This window comes from Symphalangus syndactylus, chromosome 10 (genome assembly GCF_028878055.3).
Source record: "Symphalangus syndactylus isolate Jambi chromosome 10, NHGRI_mSymSyn1-v2.1_pri, whole genome shotgun sequence".
In the NCBI taxonomy this organism is placed as follows: Eukaryota; Metazoa; Chordata; class Mammalia; order Primates; family Hylobatidae; genus Symphalangus; species Symphalangus syndactylus.
This window is the reverse complement of record NC_072432.2, coordinates 107,940,443-107,958,859: the sequence shown is the minus strand read 5'-3', so window position 1 is coordinate 107,958,859 and position 18,417 is coordinate 107,940,443. Positions and strand designations below refer to the sequence as shown.

The window sequence follows — 18,417 nt, the reverse complement described above, 5'->3', positions numbered from 1 at the left end:
CTCCCCTCCTCCTCCTCCCCTCCTTCCCCTCCCCTCCTCCCTCTCTCCTCCTTCCCCTCCCCTGCTCCCCCTCCTCCCCATCCCCCCTCCCCTTCCCCCCCTTCCTCCCGCTCCTCCCCCTCTCCCTCCCCCATCCCCTCCCTTCCCCTCCCCTCCCTTCCCCCTTCCCCTCCCCTCCCTTCCCCCTTTCCTCCCCTCCCTCCCCTTCTTCCCCTTCTTCCCCTCCCCCTCCCATTCCTCCTCTCCCCCTCCCCTTCCTCCCCTCTCCCTCCCCTTCCTCCCCCTTCCCCCTCCCCTTCCTCCCCTTCCTCCCCTCCCCCTCCCCTTCCCCCTCCCCCTCCCCCTCCCCTTCCTCCCCTCCCCCTCCCCTTCCCCCTCCCCCTCCCCCTCCCCTTCCTCCCCTCCCCCTCCCCTTCCCCCTCCCCCTCCCCCTCCCCTTCCTCCCCTCCCCCTCCCCTTCCTCCCCCCTCCCCTTCTTCCCCTTCCTCCCCTCCCCCTCCCCTTCCTCCCCCCCTCCCCTTCTTTCCCTTCCTCCCCTCCCCCTCCCCTTCCTCCTCTTCCTCCCCTCCCCTTCCCCCTCCCCCTCCCCTCCCTCCTCCTCCCCCCTCCCTCCCCCTCCCCTTCCTCCTCCTCCCCTTCCTCCTCCCCCTCCCTCCCCCTCCCCTTCCTCCTCCTCCCCCCTCCCTCCCCCTCCCCTTCCTCCTCCTCCCCTTCCTCCTCCTCCCCCCTCCCTCCCCCTCCCCTTCCTCCTCCTCCCCTTCCTCCTCCTCCCCCCTCCCTCCCCCTCCCCTTCCTCCTCCTCCCCTTCCTCCTCCTCCCCACTCCCTCCCCCTCCCCTTCCTCCCCCTCCCCTTCCTCCTCCTCCCCTTCCCCTTCCTCCTCCTCCCCTTCCCCTCCTCCTCCTCCCCTTCCTCCTCCTCCCCCTCCCCTTCCTCCTCCTCCCCCTCCCCTTCCTCCTCCTCCCCCTCCCTTTCCTCCTCCCCCTCCCTTTCCTCCTCCTCCCCCCCCTTTCCTCCTCCTCCTCCTCCCATGAGAACTGCTTCCCAGCTGTAATACTTGTCCTCATACATGTTTTTGGATGGCTATCCATTAACATTATACTCTAAAAAAAAGATGACAGGTATAACTAGAAAAATAATTGGAAAAGACTTTCAAATTAATCCAGATGTTATCTGCATTGAAGTATCTCTGGATCATTTATTTCTCTTGGCTTATTAATGAAGAAGTTTAACCTTGAACATCAGAAGCACGCTAACAAGTTCATGGTTGGATCCCTTCCCACAAAGGCATATTAATCATTTTTAAAGACAATAAATGAATGGGAAACATAAACTTTTTTCTGTTGGCCTTTGAAAATATTTGAAATTTTTTTTTTTGTTCTCCATGTTGGACAATTTATTACTGTTCTTAACTTGCTCTTTCCACCCACCCAGCTACTTTTTCCACCTTTACATTAGCATTTTTGGATTTCAAGTTGAAGTTTAGATATTGAAAAAATCCAGGTTTTCTCTCTGAAAAAGCTGAAGTTTCTATTGGAAGATTTTGGTAAAACTTCAACTTAAATTCTGAATGCTTCTTCAGTTCTCTTCGAATGATTATACTCCTTGTTTAAATTCTCTAAATCTTCACCTTGATTTTTTTCTTCAAAAAACATTTTTTAAATTTTGCCATGATTTTTAACCTGTTTTATTTTGTGTATATATGTATGTTTGTATGCATTTTGTTTTTCTTTTTCCCACCTTTAAAAGCATGCACATAGTTTAAAGCAGGGTTTCTCCATATCAGCACTGTTGACATTTTGGGCTGGATAAGGCTTTGTTGAGGGGCTGTCCTGTGCCTTGTAGAATGTTTATCCATATCCTTGGCACCTACCCACTAGATTCCAGCATCAACTACCCTCTGTCCTCCCCACACCCCAGGTTATGACAATCAAAAACATCTTCAGACATTGCCATATGTCCCAGGGAAAAAAAAAGGAGCCAAAATTCTCTCTTGCTAAGAACCACTGGTTTAGAGAGTCAAATAACAAAGTTTGTTATATTAAAAAAAAAATCCTTCACCCCCTCACTCACTCCCATTTCCTTCTCCCCAGAAACAACAGCTGTCACTTCCGAACTGATTTGTTTCAGAATTGACAATATGCCTCTAAATGTTATACTTACATTCTTACTTTTTTGATTTTTTTTTTTTTTTGAGACGGAGTCTCGCTCTGTCGCCCAGGCTGGGGTGCAGTGGCGCAATCTCGGCTCACTGCAAGCTCCGCCCCCCGGGGTTCACGCCATTCTCCTGCCTCAGCCTCCCGAGTAGCTGGGACTACAGGCGCCCGCCACCACGCCCGGCTGATTTTTTGTATTTTTAGTAGAGACGGGGTTTCACCATGTTAGCCAGGATGGTCTCGATCTCCTGACCTCGTGATCCACCCGCCTCGGCCTCCCAAAGTGCTGGGATTACAGGCTTGAGCCACCGCGCCCGGCCTGATTTATAAATTTTAAGCATTATGAACTGATTCCTCCTGCTATAAAAGTTGCTGATGTACCTTTCTTGATTTTCCCTTTATCTAAATCCTGTCTGAAAACATTTAGATGAGGCAAGTATTCTCTCCAACTTAATCCCGACCCAGAGCCTTCCAACCTGACCCACCTGATGGAGGTTCGTCTGTGGCTGGTGCCCAGCTGCCATACTGCAATCATCCTTCACCCTTCCCTTTGCCTCTCTTCTGCGTTGGATCTCTGCTTCTCATTCTTATTCTCAGACTCCTCCTGTTGGGTTTCTCCCTTGTTTCATGGAAAACTCATCCAGTAGCCTGCTAAGAAGGGGTGAATGAAAGGTATAGTTTTTGAAACAGCCAACATCTGAAAGGGATTTGAGATGTGATTGGATGTTTTGGCTGGTATACAGTTCTGGGTTGGAATTAATTTCTCAGAATTTTGAAAGCAGTCATTCCTCCATTATTTCTAACTTCTTTTGTTGCTTGGGGAAGTCCAAAGCCATTCTGATTCCTGATGTGGCCAGTGTTCTCCCTCTGGCACCTTATTGCATAATTTCTCTGTCTGCAGTGTTTTGGTATTTCCTGGGTTTTATGAGTTGGTGTCCATTTTTATCCATTTTCCAGGGCATTAGGTAGGTCCTTCATAGGCACTAGGAGCCTGGAAATATGTGTCCTCCAAAGAAGTGTTGGTCAATTATTTTGATGATTTCTTGCCCTCTATATTCTCTATTCCCTATTTATAAAATACCTATTATTGGGTGTATTAGTATAGCCCTTTAATTTTCTTATTTTTTCTGTTCTATCCTCCAGCTTTTTGTCTTTTTGCTCTACTTTCTGGGAGAGTTCGTTGAGTTTATCTTAGTGTTTCATACTTGAATTTTCAAGAGCTTGTTTCTCTGAATATTGCTTTTTATAGCATACTGTTTTTGTTTCATGATTAAAATATCTTCTCTTACCTGAGAATATAAATATTTTTGTCTTTTTTGCCCAACATAGTCTGTTTCCTGCATTTGACTTTCCTGTTTTGAACTCTATTACTCAGATGTTTCAGGAATGAGCTATTTCTTCATATTTAAGAATTGAAGACAAAAAGACTGATTGGGGTCAGGCGCAGTGGCTCACGCCTATCATCCCAGCACTCTGGGAGGCCTAAGCAGGCAGATTGCTTCAGCCCAGCAGTTTGAGACCAGCCTGGGCAACATGGCAAAACCCTGTCTCTACAAAAAATACAAAAATTAGCCCGGCGTGGTGGCATGTGCTGGTAGCCCCAGCTACCAGGGAGGCTGAGGTGCGAGGATCACCTGAGCCCAGCAAGTCTTGGCTGCGTTGAGCTGAGATTGCACCACTGCATTCGAGCCTGGGTGAGACTGAGACCCTGTCTCAAAAAAAAAAAAAAAAAAAGCGACTGATTGGAAGCTCTGAGAACATGAGTGGGGCTTACCAACTACCAGTTTCCCAAAGAGAGTGATCTAGCTAAATTATTTAGCAAACCTCTGAAATCAGTATCTTTTGGTCTTTCTTCTTTGTCTAGTGAAGTTCTCCTGAAAAACTTCTTACAATTTCCTACCTGGAGAGTAAAGTTCTGGCTGCCAGCTTTCTAGGAGCCATACAGAAAAAGAGAGCTGGAGACTCACATTTGCTGTACATACCCTCATTTACTCTCCCTGACTCAGATACTGTAGGTTCTTAACTCAGCCTAGAGTCCCACCTCGGTTTTACCTCTCTTTGTTGCTAGGGTGGGAAAAGGGACATTCACCCAACCCTTGAGAATGGAGGAGATTTGGGGATTCCTAAAATGATTTTCAACTAAACATCTTTACTTCACCTTTTTCCCTCACCTCCACTTCTGGAGGTTCCCGGTGCTGCCAAATCCTCAGCCTTCTGGGACGTATGATATAAAACACATTGGTTCTTGGCTTTCCCTGCTGCTGGCTTAGGATTCAACTTTCTCAGGTCTGTTCAGTCATTTAACACTTACACATTTGCGTTCCAGACTCACATTTTATGGCTGTCATCTCCTTTTTCATTCTCCCCACCCTTGTTTTTTGCCTTTAAAATAATCTACTTACTGTCATTTTAGTAAGATATTGGAAAGGAATGAAAGTAAATACCTGTACTCAATCTGCCCTTTTCTCCTTGGAGGTTAACCTTTATCTTCTAAATAAAAATATTTTATTTTTCACTCAACCAAGCACACTGTCAATATCATTGGAATGCCCAAAGGATATCAATCATCATTTACTGTTTTATAGGTAATGCTTTTACGAATTAAGTTGATTTTAAACTTCATTTTTTATTCCTATAAAAGTTGTAAATCCTGTGGCATTTTGAATGAAGAAATATTCCAATTTTTAAACTAAATCCTAGCTTTATGATAAACTTATTGTTGAATGTACATGAAAATATTTCTGACATCTAGTAAGCAGATAACAACTGTTATTATTGCTGTTATTCCCCATTTCATTACAATGTTTCCAACTAATGATTGTGTTTCTGTTGTTTTAAAAGTTTTTGTATTTCAATTTTTTCTAGACTTTTTGCTTTTTGTTTTTTCAGTTTAGTTACCTACCACTCCATTTAGATAAAAAGTTTTCCTTTGACCAGCAATTCTAGTCCTAGCAATCTTCCCTAAGGAAATAATCAGAATTATGCATATAACTTTATAATAGCATTGCCTTATAATAGCATAACCTAATAGTGAAATCAATCACTTGAGAGTCACATGGAACTTTTTAAAAGATGATTATTAATGCCTGACAGTAACTGACAGAATTGAATTCATCTGGTATGAAAGAAGCAGCTGTGATAATAGGGTGTCCTGGTGGGTGGGAGTCCTATTACCTATTGCCTATTACAACAACAAACAGTAAGGGACTAACTAAATTACCTATTGCCTATTACAACAACAAACAGTAAGGGACTAACTAAATCATGGTACAACCATGTGATGGGATACTATGCAGCTGTGAAAAATGATTTTGCCAAATAATGTTTAGTAATTGAAAATGTCCTGAGATATATTTAGTTTAAAAGGTAACAGAGAAAAGTATGATTCAAATGAGTTTTAAAAAGGAATATATGTCTTAATACCAAAAAAAATTAAGAAAAGACATCAAAATGAAGAGTATTTGGGGAAGAAGGGATTGCTGGGAATAGTTTTTCCTTCTTTGTTTTTTGGAAAACTCAATTTTCTAAAATAAAAGTGAAATTTTCACCTTTGAATTTTAATTTTTTTAAATTTGAATTTACACACACATACACATATGTATAAATAAAATTTTAAAATAAATTCTCCTTTGAGATAACTGCTGGGCTTCCAGGAGAGATGGGATCCCCTGGGGAACCAGGACCTCCTGGACGTAAGGTAAGTAGAAAAACTATAAACCACACCAGGTCCTTTTCCACTAAAAAAAAAGTCAGTGCATGAAATCTTCATTGTCCAAATGTGCATGCCTTCTGTCTCTGCTTCTTGGCCACTATTTTCCCACCTTTATAAGGGAGAAAATACTGATTAAATATTTAGAGGAGAAAAAATACCGATTAAATACATCTCTTGAGAGAGAGGGGAAATTGAAGGAGGAAATCAAAAGTATTTAGACTAAAATGGTATTTCTCAATTATCATATTCTGTATCCGTGCAATCTTTCTACAAGTGATAAATGATCATTGAATGAATGGAAGTGAAAGGAAATAGTGACTGTGATCAATGTTGCGTTCACGTGGAACTTATTTGCTTCAGGAGTTCAGGTGGGGCTCTGTTGCATTTTTTTCTTGGGTGTCTCTCTTTGAAAGAAGCCAGACACTCCTCTTCTGAAGATGGGATTGAACACATAAAATTAAAACCAGTTCCATTTGTTCTTCTATCCCAAACTCTGACAGATTTTTATATATATGTGTGTGTGTGTGTGTGTGTATTTATATATATATGTGTGTGTGTGTGTTTATATATATTTTGTTTTGGGAAGGTAGTTGAGATAAACTTTCCAGATGTTCAAGTTGGGTCCGATCCTTTTGTCAGCTAACCAATGATGGGAACAGATTAAGGTTCAGCTCTGGCTGTTGTTCAGTGGCTCAGTCAAAGAATGGGGGTTGAAGACCTTGAAACTTCTGCTATGAAAGAGGGCAACTGCACATGTGTGGCTCACTGTAGCTAGTCCTGAGGCATAGGCGTGCTCCAGAGCTCTGCGGCAAGTGTCAGGTTATCAGCTCCATCCTGGTAATTCTGGACAACACTTGTTATCCAGAGATGGACCTGGAGGAAAGTGGCCTCTCAAGGCTTGTGTGCACCAAGCTTGCTGCTTAAAGTTTGTTCTTTCCATAATGTTACTGTTAATTAGGTAATGAGTATCTACCTGCATTCTTTTTTGCCTCTTACAATTTAATGAGAATAAAACTTTTAAAAGTTATCACTTTCTGAGGGCGATGTTGGTGCACACTGGCTACTGATGTGTATGTCTAGAGGCATTAAAACAATGTTTTGTTTGTTTTCCTAGGGTGTGAAAGGAGCCAAAGTCTTGGCTTCATTTTCTGTACGTATCTCCCGACTACAACAGAGTGCTCTGAGTGCTCCATTAAATTTACTTATTTTTAAACTTCAGGGCCTAGCAGTTTGTTGTTTAATTGTTTCTGTTTTATTTTTGAACTGCAGACATGTGAGCTCATTCAGTATGTGCGAGACCGCAGTCGTAAGTACCCTGCTTAAAATGATCACCCAAGTTGTCAGCATTCATACAAGAAAAGCAGAGAACTCTACACTCAGATTTGAAACAATTCACCAGCCAATTTCTTAAAGTTAGATATGTCACTGCATGTATTTTTGAGTCAGCATAGACTGGTGACTTTTAACTCCCTCTCTGGCTGCTATCATGTCAATTGAAACCCATGTCAAGCAGTAAGAAATAATCTATTGAGTGCTTTTAATCTAATGAAAATTGAGATTTAATGTCTGAATTCACCTAATAGTGAAATCAATCACTTGAGAGTCACATGGAACTTTTAAAAAGATGATTATTAATGCCTGACAGTAACTGACAGATTGAATTCACCTGGTATGAAAGAAGCAGCTGTGATAATAGGGTGTCCTGGTGGGTGCGAGTCCTGACTTTGGTTTATTGTTTGTTATTCCTCTCCTGGGAGGACATGTTTGATTATTTTTTGTTGGACTGATTGATTTGCTTTAAAAATTCATAGTAATACTCATTCTGCCAATGTTTTTTTCTTTCTCAAAATTTTAAAATCAAAGTGACATTTTAATTTGGCAGATGCTGATTTGAATTTGTTTTAAACCCTTCTAACAGCCTGTTCTATCAAAATATGTGTTGATACAATCAAAAAAAATGTCATGTGCAAGATTAGGAGAGAGTTGACTCTTCAATGTTCATCTACAAATGCATAATGACTTTCCAAATAACAATATGACAGAAAAGAGGAGCCAAAAGTTTCCTCCAGATATTTTGGGGGAAGAAAAGTAAATTAGAGCCTATTTCTGTAGAGAACATTGGTCTCAAAGACAGACATTTAAAAGCTTTGAATGCAGTATCTGTTGGAACTCTGTCTTTTTGTAGCAGAATAGAACCATGATGGGAATCAAAACACATATATACATTGAGTCATGAAGATGGGTTGTTTTGGGGCTCAATTAGCACGGTAGGTTTTACGACATAAGAACCATGTAAATTGTAATGACTCAAGGGCAAATCCAAGTATGTTGAGACCTGATCTTTTAAAATTTAAGGGACTCAATACAAAATCGCAAATCTGAAAGTGGGTGCAAAGGTATTTCAAAAGTAAGTGTTATTTAGAACAAAAAAGAGAAATCATAACCATTAACTTTTGCATATTTTATTTTATAAGAGTACGTGATTGTGCGAACAACATGGCTAGGGTTCCTGCCAGGAAAGGCATTGTAAGGGGCCCCTGCAAGAGAGAAGTCTAAAGCAGCATTGTCCAATAGAAATTTCTGCAGTGATGGAAGTGTTCCCTGTGATGTCCAGTACAGTAGCCACAAGACACATGTGGCTTTGAGCATTTCAAATGTGGCTAGTGCAACTGAGAAGCTGAATTTTTATTTAATTCTAATTAATTTTAATAGCTGCATGTGGCTTGTGGCTGCCATGTTGAACAGTACAGGTCTAAAGCAAGTGTTCATTTAATTCAGAGTAAATCCACCTCTGATACTTACATAACATATAAATATGCATATAATATACACATAGTATATACATATATACTATACATAGATATGGATACATTTGTGTGTATGTGTGTATATATATATAAATGGTAGTTATAGATATCTACATGGGAAAAATTTAGAGTAAAGAGAGGTTGGATCTTTCAGCTTTCCAAATTCAGCACACCTCCCTGCAATGTCATGTTCCCTCCCAGGCAAAAATTCTTTGTCTCTTGACAGCCGGCTGCAGGCCGCTGATTTATGGCTGTATGTTGTCCCATTTCTCACATCCTCTTTCCTTTGGAAGGAATAGTGCTTTTACCAAGACATTAGACTCTGTCTGCATTTTCTCCAAACTCTGCTGCCTTGATTTTTGAGTCATCTACAAAAAGCAGACAGGATAGAACCTTTCTTTTCTGGACGATACAGAACTCTCTTCTCCTACCAAATAATAATCCAATCTCCTTTGTTCTTCTTCCCCAGCTGGCAGGCATGGTGAGTAATCTTTATTTACAGCATGCTTTAATCAAGCTCTAAAATGTCATACATCTGGAAAGATGAGTTAGAGCAATGTATTGGCTTCCAAATGACACATTTCATCTGGGCTTTCTTTGCTCCTGCCTTATACTGGTAGCAGAGTCTTGCCTCCAATAAATCACTCAGTTGTAGCTGAGCTTCACAGCTATTTCTCAACCAAGCGATTTGCTTTTTTATTAATAAAAGATCATTAAGATATTAATATCTTAATGACTAACATCACCATTCACCTTGCTTTTAAAGGTTTTAAAAATGTGTTGGGTTTTTTTTTAGACAGGATCTGGCTCTGTCACACAGGCTGATCACTGTTCATTGCAGTCTTGACCTTCTGGGCTCAAGTGATCAATCCTTCCACTTCAACCTCCCGAGTAGTTGGGACTACAGGCACATGCCATCATGCTTGACTAATTTTTGTATTTTTTGTAGAGGCAGGGTTTTGCCATGTTGCCCAGGCTGGTCCTGAACTCCTGGGCTCAAGTGATCCACCTGCTTTGGCATCTCAAAGTGCTGGGATTACAGGTGTGAGCCATTGCGCCTGGCCAAAAGTAGTATTTCTTACTCCCTTCATTTTCTCCCTGTGTCATATCATCTCTGTCATCCAATGATTAATTAGGGATTAAGATGCAGAAGGCAGAATAAAAGTGGGGATGATCAGATATCAAGTAAGTGGAATGTGCAACACAGATAATGCCAGAATCCATGGAGCTCATGCCTGATGTTAATTGTCAAGTCAGCTTCATATTTTTCAGTGCTAGTTTTCAGGTATCTTACCAAATGCTTCTTACATGATGTTTTTGTGTAAACTTATCACCCTCTTATACATTTATACACTTTTACCTTTTGTATAAGCCCACCAACCCATGTCCTCTGATTGCTTATCCATGCATTTAAGAATATTTGTTGAAAGCCTGTTAAGTGCCAGTATCTGTAGCAGGCATTAGGGATACAGAGTTGAATAATAAACCTGCTTCCTGTGCTCAGAAACTTCCATTCTTATGGAGGATCCAGATCACAAACAAACAAAGGGAAGCCCAGCACATTAGGTGCTGTTTGAAAGAGATAAAGCATAGGATGCTGTGTCCTGGGATAATGTAAGGGGGGAGATATTTTTGGACAGAGGGCTCTTTTTGGGGGCAGTGAAATTAAAGCTTAGACTGAAGAACACAAAGGAGCTGTCTTTCGGCTGGGCATGGTGGCTCACGCCTGTAATCCCAGCACTTGGGAGCCCGAGGCAGGCGGATCACGAGGTCAGGAGTTTGAGACCAGCCTGGCCAACATAGTGAAACCCTGTCTCTACTAAAAATACAAAAAATTAGCTGGGCATGGTGGCACACGCCTGTAATCCCAGTTACTTGGGAGGCTGAGGCAGGAGAATCGCTTGAACCTGGGAGGCAGAGGTTGCAGTGAGCCGAGATCACAGCACTGCACTCCAGCCCAGGTGATAGTGTGAGACTCCGTCTCAAAAAAATAAAGAAAAAAAAGCCAAAGGAGCCATCTTTCAAGAGCTGGGCACAGGGAACTTTAAGTGCAAAGGCCATGAAACAGAACAGACCTGGGCATTTCGTAGGAACTGATGGAGTCCAACAAGGTTGAGACATAGGGAGCGGGGGAGAGCAGTGCAGAAAAACACAGGGAATAGGCAGAGGCCAGAGCAAGCTGAGCTTTGCACATTATAAGGAGGCTGGATTTTATTTGAGTTGTGATGGGGAGGGTATTAAAGAGTTGGTTGAAAGTACGTAGGGGAGGAGCATGATCTGATTTTAAAATATTACTTGGGCTGCTATGGGGAGAGTGGATTGTGGCAAGGGTGAAGGGTAGGAAACGTCAAAGCCAGAGGCCTAGTTTAGAGAGGACTGTAGTATTCAGGCAAATATGATGGTGACCTGGATGAGGACCATCAGTGTTGTGTTTAGGTTACATGGCAGTGGTTTGGGCTGATCCTTGCCTCCCCGTTCTTTCTTTCACCTCCTCTGTGGCAAGTAGCAGTCCTCAGTACATAGTGTGAGGTCACAGAGCCATGTTAGTTGGGGAACCGCACAGGCAATCCCTCCCTTTTTGAGGAGGGCCTCCTAGGTACCACTGCAATCTAGCCTAGGCTTCTTCAGAATCCTTGGGACTCCTGGCAGCTTGCTGGGTTTTTAGGGCTTATGTTTTGGAAGCTGAATTAGTCCTTAGGTTTTTCCCCTAAAAACTTGAATTTTTTTCATCTCTTCAGCCAGTGCTGTGAACCTTCCCCCACCCTTCTCTCTAAATTGTATCTGAAGCATTTTTGTTGGTGGTGTTTCCATGTGCAAATAACCACCCTCCAAAAAATCAGAAGAATCACTTTCATGTTTAGTTCTACTCACTTTTTTAAATGATAAAAGTGACACCTCAATTTATAAAAATCTGTTCAGCCCAGTAATTTAGACTTAGAGACTAATAAATGATTTCCTGTCTCCATCGAGATGAACAGTTTGATTTGGGTTTGAACATTTATTCTCACTGGTACTTCTTTTGCCTTTGAAGGACGTGGAGTCAAGGACGGGAGGAGGTCATAGTTTAGCACTAAGGTGGGCAAGGCCCAGTTGGCCCATGGCAGAGGGATGTCTCCTTGCCAGCCTGTGTGAGCCCCAGCAAGTCTGAGTTCCTTAGCTTGTGGTAAAGCAAGATGGTCTTTGCTGTGTTTATCATCTCTGAATCTGACTTGCTGATACCTGAATGAGAGGAGGCACCTCTCCAAGAGAAACACATCACTGGGGTGTCCTTTTACCAACCAAATCCCAGCACTAGGCATCTCACGTATTATTAAACTTTTGTGATTTCTATACCTGTTGCAAAGAACTGCCCTTTGTTGAGCTCTTTTTCATTCATTCAGCATTTGTTAGATATCTGATATATGGCAGGGACGAATATCTTAGAAGATCAGCAGATACTGTTCCTATCCATGCATCATAAACTAGGATAAATGAACATTAATCAGACAATCAAAAATAAGTTGTCAACTGTGACAAGTGCAAAGTACTGAAATTAGAATGAATTGGAACCAATGAGTACGGATGCATAAATATGCAATTGACACGTACAGTAGAGCTTACCAACCATAATCAGTTTCTCTAAGTAATAAGGCATATTTATTGAGTAAACTTGCATTTGTAACTTTTAAACAAAAATGTATCTGTTAAAGCTTTCCTCAGTCTCCTTTTAGTGATGTATTTCTCACAATGAAAAAGTCTGGAATGATAACAGCAATGGTTGACATCTATTGAGCACCTACTATGTGCCAGGTTCTGTTATTCTAAGTACTTTACCTGTGCTGATTCATTTAATGCTCACCTCAGGCCTATGTAGCAGGTGATGTTATGACTCACATTTTACAGATGAAGAAACTGAGGCACAGACAGGATGAGTAATTCAGACAGGGTCACATGGCTGGTTAGTGATTGGGCCAGGGCGCTAAACTCTACCCTGTATTGCCTACTCTCTTTGCGTCTCATTCTTTGCTCTGTAAACTATGTCAGTTTTCTTCCAATTTTTCTAAAATTATCAGAGCTTTCACAGCCTTTCCTTTTTAACTCTTATTACATTTCCTTATTAAGTAAAAAAAGAAACGTGTTTAACTGAGTAAAGTTCCAGCAACAAAACTCGATACTTTTGATCCAGTCTCTGTAGGTGAAGGGTATTTCCAGGAGCTCTCTATTGTTTAGAAGGAATTTGATAATGAACTTTAACATTTCATATAAAATAAAACTGAATTCCAGATGTTTTCCTTTTGTGCTTGATTCAAAAGAGCAGACTCAGCTTTTGGAATAACATCTATAATTATTCAAGATTTAAATATATTTTACATGTTTGTTTTAATACTTAAATTATTCTCTTTAAGTATTTGAATGGTTAACATTTAAAATTACTTTGCCTTCTATGTATCTTTTTTTTTTTTTTTTTTAAATAAGGATGCTATGTGATAAGGGATATGCTCTTTTAGGAAAACCCGAATGCCCAGTGCACCCAACCGAGTTGGTGTTTGCCCTAGACCACTCCCGGGATGTTACTGAGCAGGAATTTGAGCGGATGAAGGAGATGATGGCTTTCCTGGTGAGAGACATTAAGGTCCGGGAGAACAGCTGCCCCGTAGGAGCGCGCATCGCCATCCTCTCCTATAACTCCCACGCCAGGCACCTCGTGCGCTTCTCAGACGCCTACAAGAAGAATCAACTTCTCAGGGAAATTGAAGCCATTCCTTATGAGAGATCCTCTGCCAGCCGGGAGATTGGCAGAGCAATGCGGTTTATTTCCAGGAATGTCTTCAAGCGGACGCTTCCGGGGGCGCACACGAGAAAAATCGCCACGTTTTTCAGCAGCGGTCAGTCTGCGGATGCCCACTCCATCACCACGGCCGCCATGGAGTTCGGCGCGCTTGAAATCATTCCCGTGGTGATCACTTTCAGCAACGTGCCCTCGGTCAGGCGCGCATTTGCGGTATGAGGGTGAAACATTTCACATGACAATTCTTATTTATCTTGCCTGTGTTCAGAAGTCCCTATACTACCTTGCCTTCAAAATCAGGGCCATTTGTTAGGAAGTTTAAAAAATTCTGGATTGGCAGAGTAGAATAAGTATTTCTTACTGTGTACTGGGAACATGTTAAGTTCTTTCTACTAAATGGGATAATGTCTATTATTAACCTGTTTAATTTTCACAAGTAGTATGTATAAAACAGATGATGAGAAAACTGAGCATGCAGAAGTTAAGCCACTTTTCCCGGTTCCCACAGCTAAGAAATGGCAATGTCACAACTTTACTCCAAGTTTGCTGTTCTAGTGCTTCCCCAGGCTACTCTTTGAGTTGTCTCTGAATCTAAAGATACTGAATCAGGAGGCCGGTAAACATACATGTCACTTAGTCAGGGTAGAGCCAATTTGCTGACTTTACAACTTCGCTAATTATGTAACGACCCACAATTTATAAAGGAAAAGCCATTCCAGTTATAGCTTCTTAGCTTGAGGGGTAAGATCTCGAATGTGTTGCATTCCTAAATAAATTCCCTGGGATTAAGACGACTGAGGATAACTTTAAAATATCCCGTTAATAGTGGCTCAGTGGCAGGGCTTCATCACTGGGGACCTGCTGGGCCCAGCAAAGGGTCCTTCTAGTTGGCCTCTTGGCACCACATGGTGTTCTGTTCTCCATGTGGAGACCATGAAGGGGGGGCCCAGGGAGCAGCAGGCATTGGAAAATTTAACTTAAATAAAAAGTCCAGTGTCGGGAGCAGTGGCTCACGCCTGTAATCCCGGCACTTTGGGAGGCCGAGGAGGGTGGATCACGAGGTCAGGAGATCGAGACCATCCTGGCTAACACGGTGAAACCCCGTCTCTACTAAAAATACAAAAATTAGCTGGGCGCGATGGCAGGCGCCTGTAATCCCAGCTACTGGGGAGGCTGAGACAGGAGAATCGCTTGAACCCAGGCGGCAGAGCCAAGATCATGCCACTGCACTCCAGCCTGGGTGACAGAGTGAGACTCTGTCTCAAAAGGAAAGAAAAAAAAAGGCCAACCATTTGAAAATTTAGAGAAAATAAGACAAGAAACAATCATTGTCTTCAAGCGTATGAAAAAGTATTACTGGAGAAAATTAGCCAGCTGAATTCCAAATTTGCAAAATCTCTTACTAGAGAAACTAGGGGTGACAGCAGTAGGAAACCTTAGGTTTTAAAAAAGAATTTTTGAAAGGCAATGTTGATTTACTGGGCATGGATTAATGCCAGTAGTCAAGATGTTACCTTTTTTCTGCAGGTCTTTTATAAGGGCGGTCACTCATCTGTGGAGGGTGACTTCTATTTTTCCTAGATTAGAGGCTAAAAGTGGCCTTTTGAGGCCCTTTCCACTGCTTTAAATTTTCTGTGAAAGTGTCGAAATAAGCATACAGAGTTGGAATATATTTCTCATCTGTAAAATATGGAAAGCAGAAAGCACCTGGTTCCTAGAGTTAGTGTGAAGATTAATTCATGCAACACTGCATTAGTGCCAGTACATAGTGAGCAATCAAGAATGACAGCTTTTGGCTGGGCGCAGTGGCTCATGCCTGTAATCCCAGCACTTTGGGAGGTTGAGGCGGGCAGATCATGAGGTCAAGAGATCGAGACCATCCTGGCCAACATGGTAAAACCCTGTCCCTCCTAAAAATACTAAAATTAGCCGGGCACGGTGGCATGTGCCTGTAATCCCAGCTACTCAGGAGGCTGAGGCAAGAGAATCGCTTGAAGCCAGGAGGCAGAGGCTGCAGTGAGCCGATATCATGCCACTGCACTCCAGCCTGGGTGACAGAGTGAGACTCCATCTCAAAAAAAAAAAAAAAAAAAAAAAAAAAAAAAAAGATAGCTTTTGCTTTATTAGCATTCAGTTGCTTGATCCTGAACAAAAATTTGCTTAATAATAATAAAATCTAGGTTGTAAAGGAGCCGAAACTGCTATTATTAATAGTAGCATCATTGAACTAACCTTAGAATTATGCAAATGAAAGGCTGATGGATCAGGTTCAGATAGGGAAATGCAATAAAGTAGAAAAGGGTGGCTATGCATGGCTATGCAAATGGAGCTGCTATGAGAAGTAGCAGTAGCTAAAAAATTCTATAAGTGATTTTGGTTACATAGTCCTTGTAATTCCCTCATCCCTTGGTTTTATTTAGTCATAAAAGTAGACAACTTTCTCTCCAGATGCAAATTGTGATATAAACTTAAACTGACACAATTCCGCTCACCCACTCAAAGATGTGTGCACAACATTTAACTTCTGAAAATGTACTTTGTGTTTTAAATTTTTGAGTGTTCACAGTCTCACCTAGAAATTGATGAATCTGGTTCCTTGATTCTACTCAAATCTTCTAGAAACTCTTTACTCCTTTTTTGAAGAAGTTCATCTCAAAAGAGCACCAATGAAGGTTTAAATTCTTGATAATGACCCCCATTAATGTAAGCAGCATTGGCCCCCAACACTGCAACTTATATGTGATTATCTGATTAATATTTATTTGTCCTAATTTATGATGTGTGGCGATAGGAACAGTAACTGCTGATCTTCGAGGTTATAGGTCCCTGCCATATATCAGATATTTAACAAATGTTGAATGAATGAAAAAGCTCAACGAAGAGCAGTTCTTTGCAACAGGTATAGAAAGAACAAAAGTTTAATAATGTGTGAGATGCCTAATGCTGGGATGTAGGTTGGTTAAAGGAAACCCCAGTGATGCGTTTCTCGTGGGAGAGGTGCCTCTTCTTATTCAGATATCAGCAAGTCAGATTCAGAGATGATAAACACAACAAGGACCACACTGCTTTATAACAAGCTTAGGAACTCAGACTTGCTATGGAGTTAGAGATGAAGTCAGAATTGCTCCCAAGTTTCATCCAACAGATGTTTAGTGAGTGCCTCATTTTATACACCAGGTACTGTCCTAGGGTCTGAGGATACAGGAGCAAACTGGAAAACCAAAAGGCCCACCCTGACGTTGGAAGATGAAACCAAGCAGGGTTGTCTGGAAGGGCTCAAAACAGAGCCACATATGCAACTTGGTTAGAACCCAATGTCTGACATTACAGAAGAGAAATTACATTACTACCTCTATTTGCCACCTTCTTTCTTTTAGCCATTCTCTTCCATTGTGCTTTACCTACATTTAAACTGTTGTCCATTATTTTTTAAGAACAGAACTTGAAAGTCTCATGATACAATGCATTTTTATTGTGGGTCCACATTTTAAAACCCTAGTTTGTTTCATACCTACCAAGGCGTTTCTAAATCTTGATCCATCTGGGAGTTAAGTAGTCCAGCATGAAATTTGGTACCTGTGCAGCCATGTGTGTTGGGACTCAGAAGTACCTGCTCTGACAGCATGTACTGATTTCCCTGTTTCTTAGCAAATGGACTGTGATCACCGTCTTGGAAGTTTTTCATGATAGTATGAAGTTGAGTGGCAAGCTGTGCCTTCCTTCACAAATGGAGGACCATTTTTTAATGGAAAAACATGTTGTCTGTTTGCTTATTTTGTCCCTAGGAATTTGCCTTTAGATTTGTTTAGCAATTGCCTCTTCTGATAAAATTTTACCTGCTGCACATTGAGGCTTCTAATGTAGGGTGAATCTCCCTTTCCAATATTTTGATAAGAAATATGTCTTTTAGCTAGCCTGGCTTTTTATTTTACACTGCTGTATGGCATTGCAGGTAAGAGGAAAATTAAGTGTAGTCTTTGACATTATAGATGATTCTCATGACTGGAGACAGAGTTGAAATGGGGGGAGACTTCTAATGGAAAACAAGAATTTCGGCACCCAACTTTTTTATTTTGAAGAGAATTTTTATTTGTTTATATATAATTATCTAGAAGAAAATTATTCATAATATTCATTGTATTTTTTCTTAGATGTTTAGAGATGCCCCATGATGTTTAGAGAAGAAGGAGTAGGGTATCATTCAGAACCATTTGCTAAATGGCCCAAACCTCCCATCTGTGAATGTAATAGCTGTGCTTTCATCCAAGCTGGTGCTGCTTTGAATCCATGGGAAAGTGAGCAATAAGAAACATAAATAATAGGACCCTTTTATTTTAAATCTCTAGCCCACATTCAGTTTAAGGAATTTTTCTGTAATATGCTAACTATACTTACTCCAGTGATATGTGGTAGGATAAATGAACTCTGAAACTACATCTTCCAGACTTTATTGACTGAAAGATTACGTGGTCAAGGGGGAAAAGGTTGGGGGAAGTGGGGAGGTATTGGGTGAGAGTGTAGACCCCCTGTGGACTCTCCCCATAAAACAACTCACTAGAATCAATGAGAAGGTTGATGTTGCTCTAAGTTGACACCAGTGTGTTGATACGTGATTAAATGTGAGCCTAAATTATCAGCAGGGACCAACACCAGAAATATGGAAGTGGTCACGTTGTAGACATGTAGAACGTGTAGAATACAAGACTAGTTAGCAAATGGCAGCAATGTTTGGGCAATGTCTTGGGAAACACTGCTCTAAATTAAGTTAGAGACCCACTGATAAAAAAAACTCTAATCATAAAGGTAGCTAATACAGACGATGGAAGGTAGCCCTTGTTTGGGGAGAGGAAAACTTAAATCGGAGACTTCCATAATCCACCCTTTCTGGGGCTCACTTGGCTCATCTTTAAATGGTTGCAATAGATGACATGATTCCTGATTTCTTCTAGATCAAATGTTCTGTGATTGTGTTTTT

The 18,417-nt window shown here is 41.4% G+C and overlaps 1 protein-coding gene across 1 annotated transcript in view; it reads left to right on the top strand.

The window, feature by feature from the left end:
- COL6A6 (collagen type VI alpha 6 chain) overlaps window positions 1-18,417 on the top strand; it is a 115,094-nt gene that overhangs the window by 75,330 nt on the left and 21,347 nt on the right. The window contains exons 28-32 of the mRNA XM_055295462.2: window positions 5,790-5,852; window positions 6,982-7,017; window positions 7,137-7,173; window positions 9,144-9,155; window positions 13,162-13,655. Of these exons, the coding sequence (XP_055151437.2) occupies window positions 5,790-5,852; window positions 6,982-7,017; window positions 7,137-7,173; window positions 9,144-9,155; window positions 13,162-13,655 (642 nt within the window). The remainder of the gene's footprint in view (window positions 1-5,789; window positions 5,853-6,981; window positions 7,018-7,136; window positions 7,174-9,143; window positions 9,156-13,161; window positions 13,656-18,417) is intronic.